Source organism: Eimeria mitis, genomic scaffold (genome assembly GCF_000499745.2).
Source record: "Eimeria mitis Houghton genomic scaffold, Emh_scaff896, whole genome shotgun sequence".
In the NCBI taxonomy this organism is placed as follows: domain Eukaryota; phylum Apicomplexa; class Conoidasida; order Eucoccidiorida; family Eimeriidae; genus Eimeria; species Eimeria mitis.
Window position 1 is genome coordinate 10,416 of NW_024016555.1, and position 3,634 is coordinate 14,049.

General features: G+C 50.8%; 1 protein-coding gene across 1 annotated transcript; it reads right to left on the reverse strand.

Annotated features, from left to right (window-relative positions):
• Nucleotides 1–486: 486 nt before the first annotated feature.
• EMH_0024930 (WD domain, G-beta repeat-containing protein, putative) lies at nucleotides 487–3,574 on the reverse strand (the record flags this gene model as incomplete). The annotated part of the gene is made up of 7 exons (XM_038023228.1): nucleotides 487–585; nucleotides 836–1,179; nucleotides 1,321–2,085; nucleotides 2,299–2,449; nucleotides 2,617–2,688; nucleotides 2,804–2,873; nucleotides 3,003–3,574. The coding sequence occupies 7 exons, from the start codon at nucleotides 3,572–3,574 to the stop codon at nucleotides 487–489; spliced, it is 2,073 nt and encodes a 690-aa protein (XP_037879082.1).
• Between the last annotated feature and the right edge of the window lie 60 nt (nucleotides 3,575–3,634).

Below are 3,634 nucleotides of genomic sequence, written 5' to 3' on the forward strand. Positions count from 1 at the left end.
CTACACGGTTTCAGCGTCTCCCCATTCATACCCTCCCCTTTATAATTCAGTGTTCCAACTCATCTTTATTAGAAAGCTCCAGCCTCAAGATGGCGGAGGTAAAGAGAATGTCCTTTGCAAGCACGCTGCAGCAAATGTCTGCCTTCGCTACAAAGTCAGAAGCAAAATTCACGTGACTTGGTTGTTCGCCCATCCCTGCCTTGCTCTGACCTCTGAAGTCTCGAAGTATGACAGGATACGCAAGGTGGCATCCAGTGTGGCCTCTTACAAAATCATCGCACATGCAGCGATGGGCGCACTTTTCGTAGCAGTTTTTCATGGGCCATTCATTAACTACTGCCTTTATATCTGAATGTCCAGCTTGTATCCGCGTTTTCGTGTAGCCACTGCCATGTTTTTAAGCGGACTTGCTGAGTTAATGCCTCTCCGAAGCATCCCGACTGTTCGACTGGATGGGNTGCCATGTTTTTAAGCGGACTTGCTGAGTTAATGCCTCTCCGAAGCATCCCGACTGTTCGACTGGATGGGGGGCACTTTTTGCTGTGCCATTGATTCTCTTGAACTAGCCCTGCCCTCTTTGTCCTTCTGCACAACATCAAGTCCACACCTCGTCAATTTTAAACTGTCTATGGGAAGCCGTTTAAGCTTCCGAGCCTTCGGTGCGTCACGCAAACAGCAAACCGTCCGCCAAAACCGCGGCACTAGGTAATGCGAATTTGCCGGGCTCAGTGTTAAGTTTGCTGGATGATGCCTTGTAACGTGCATCTTCTTGCGCTTAATCCCCTGTAGATGGAGTGATGTCTATAACTTTCCTCCTCGAGCCATGGGAACTTACTTCTGGCTTGGGTCGACTTTTCCTGGTATCCTGGAGGGACGCTTCTTGGGTCGCCTTTCTCACAGGGCCTGCCGCATCCGTGCTGATGGTTTTCGTATCCTCTTCCTCGGTTCCAGCAATTGCATATCCTATGGAGGAGTCTTTTGATTTACGTTTCCCGTCTCTCTGCAGACCTACAGCTTGTCCGTCCCCTGTCTGTCCCATTTCATCATCAGTTGAGCCACCTACGGGGAGGCGCAACAGCGCGCGACGAATACCCTCAAGCTCTGCATGTATAGCCAGATCAATGTCCTCTGCTCGTGTTTGACTTGCCAGAGCCAGAAGCGGCTGCAGTACCGATGCGACTGCACTCAGAGCAGCACAAAAAGCTTGTCAACAAGGCTACAATTCAATAGCAAANCGGTATCTGCAGGTTCCGTGCACTGGCTCAACTGCAACAAGTAATACCCGTGCAAGTGTGACTGTTCTCGTGCGAACAAACGTACCTCCGGCTCCCCGGGGCAGCTTACAAACCAGCGTGACTATGCCGTCTATCATTCGCAACAAGCCTTGTGTCTTCCATCCCTTTCCCTTGGGCAACGTCTTAGAGTTGAGGTGAGACAAGTTTATTCTGTCAGCCATTTCAATTCCAAGTGCTGGGGTTCCCGGTTGCAGCTGTTTCATGAAGACGACCAAAAACGCCACCCGTGCATCTTCTTTAACCCTTTGAGCTTTTTCCATTGCTTGCTGCTGCATGCGTTTCTTCCTCTCCTCCACAGAAACCTCCAAATCTCCTCGTGATACACTTTCCTCACGACTACCACCCCGTTGGTGGCGCTCTGCTCGCGAGACTGCAGGACTGCGCAGGCGTGTCGGAGAACTTGATGGAGTCTGGCCTTCGCAGCTGCCTAAAAGAGGAGCCGAGCCCAGGGAACTGCAGTGCGACGGGGGCTTAACCACAGGCGAACTAGAAGAACGACGGTTTTCTGAGCCCGTGGAGGACCTCGATATCTCCCGCTCCAGGCTGCAGCACTCACTAGAACTGACCAGAGACTGCTGTCGATTCGAAGGATATCTCTCCTTCGAGAAAGTCCTTCCAACCGGGGTGTTTGCAGTCTGTCGGAAAGCAGACGCAAGCGACAAGCCCCCCGAAGACGCACTGTCCCCGTGATTCAAAGTTCCGAACTCCTCACTACCGAATTCCTGCAGCTCTTCGCTAGAAAAGGCCCCCTGAAATGAGAAACTACGGGTTTGTGTAGGACTTTGATCTCCTGCTCAGACCGCAAACATTTGCAGAGAGTTATAGCGCATGGGTTCCCTCCTGTCTACTTCAAGTTTCCTCTAGCGCATAAAACAATAATCTGCAAACCAACCGAAAAGGATATTGCAGCCCCTAAGCGAGACAGTCTGTCGCTATGAGGTAAGAAAGTAGCTGGCTTCTGTGGAACCGCCAGAGATTGCGCTCTACATGTATTCATGCTGACCTGCTCCCCAGATAGAGCTCTCTAGAGAGTCTAACAACTTCAAGTTCGCTTGTCTTTCTTCTTCTTCCTGCTGATCCTGTTGCTGGTGGTACAAGCAAGGACAACGCTTCAAATATCCCTGCTGAAGTGTCTGTATCTTCAAAATGTAAGGCTACAAAAGATGCACACAGAGAACAAAGCACTGCGCACGTGGTGAATCACTCAACGCAACTCATGAACGGAATGCAGTTATTCGAGCATCAAGCAGTAGCGTAGATCAACAATGCTGGTTAATGGGAAACGTCTACGGTGAATATAGGGAACAGGCTGCATACATACATTCAAAACTTCGCGGAGCTTGGCTCGTTGGTTGTATTGCTGTCGCCACATTTTCAAATCTTCAAGAAATATCTGAGGAGTAGAATAATGCACATACGGCTCAACCAGAATAACATGCCACCAAACGCAGGATTGATACCTCACTCACTGGCCTTTCTACGCGTCCAGTGTTTCTCTCTAGCCTCACCCGTCGGTCTGCGGCCTCGAGGATCAGCTGCTTCACCATTCTCCTTCTGTTAGCCAGGTCTTCGGGAGAGCTGCAGAACGAAAAGAAACAGAGAAAGAAAGTGGACATTGAATTCTGCCTCTCACGCCTCCACAGTAATACAGTGCAATCTGTTAGTTCTTCTCCCACGCCGCCGCTCCCATGCAGGTGCCCAACGCACCAAGTTAGAGGGCTCGACCACTGCTCGCGATACAATTGAGAACCGGGAAGGTCGGCTACAATTTTTCCATTCGTCTGAAGCTCCCCATCTGTACGCGCTTTGCTACCAACTTTTTCGCCCAGCGATGACAGGTCGCAGTCTGGTGCTCCGTCGACTTGTGCTCTGACAGACAACTGGCCACCCTTTGCTCCTCTAGACTGCCTAGTTGCAGAGACATCTATCGGAGACAGTGCATGCGGAGATGCAGAGTCTACGCCTTGGTATTCTTCCTGATGCTTCGTTGTCGCTGCTGAGTGGCACGGAACACCTTCCGTCCTGCAAATGCTCAAATTCGCGGAAGCATCAGTTTTTTTCGTGTGGCTTGACTCCTCTGTTGAGATCGAAGAGCAGAGGGGGATGAGATGCTGCATCTGCACCTGGGGTGATGCTGATGTAACGACCTGCTGGGGCCCTAAAAGTTCGTCTTTTGTACTTCCGCCTTCTATTTCTGTGACGGTCTCATCTTTTTCTGCTCCGTCTGAGCCTGGGTCCGTTGGTGTTTCTAAAATGCCGTCCAATAAGAGCAGAAGCATCTCAACTTGAGCTTCGGAGATAGAGGTGGCCAACTGGAGAAGCGGCTGAAGTGGGACGAT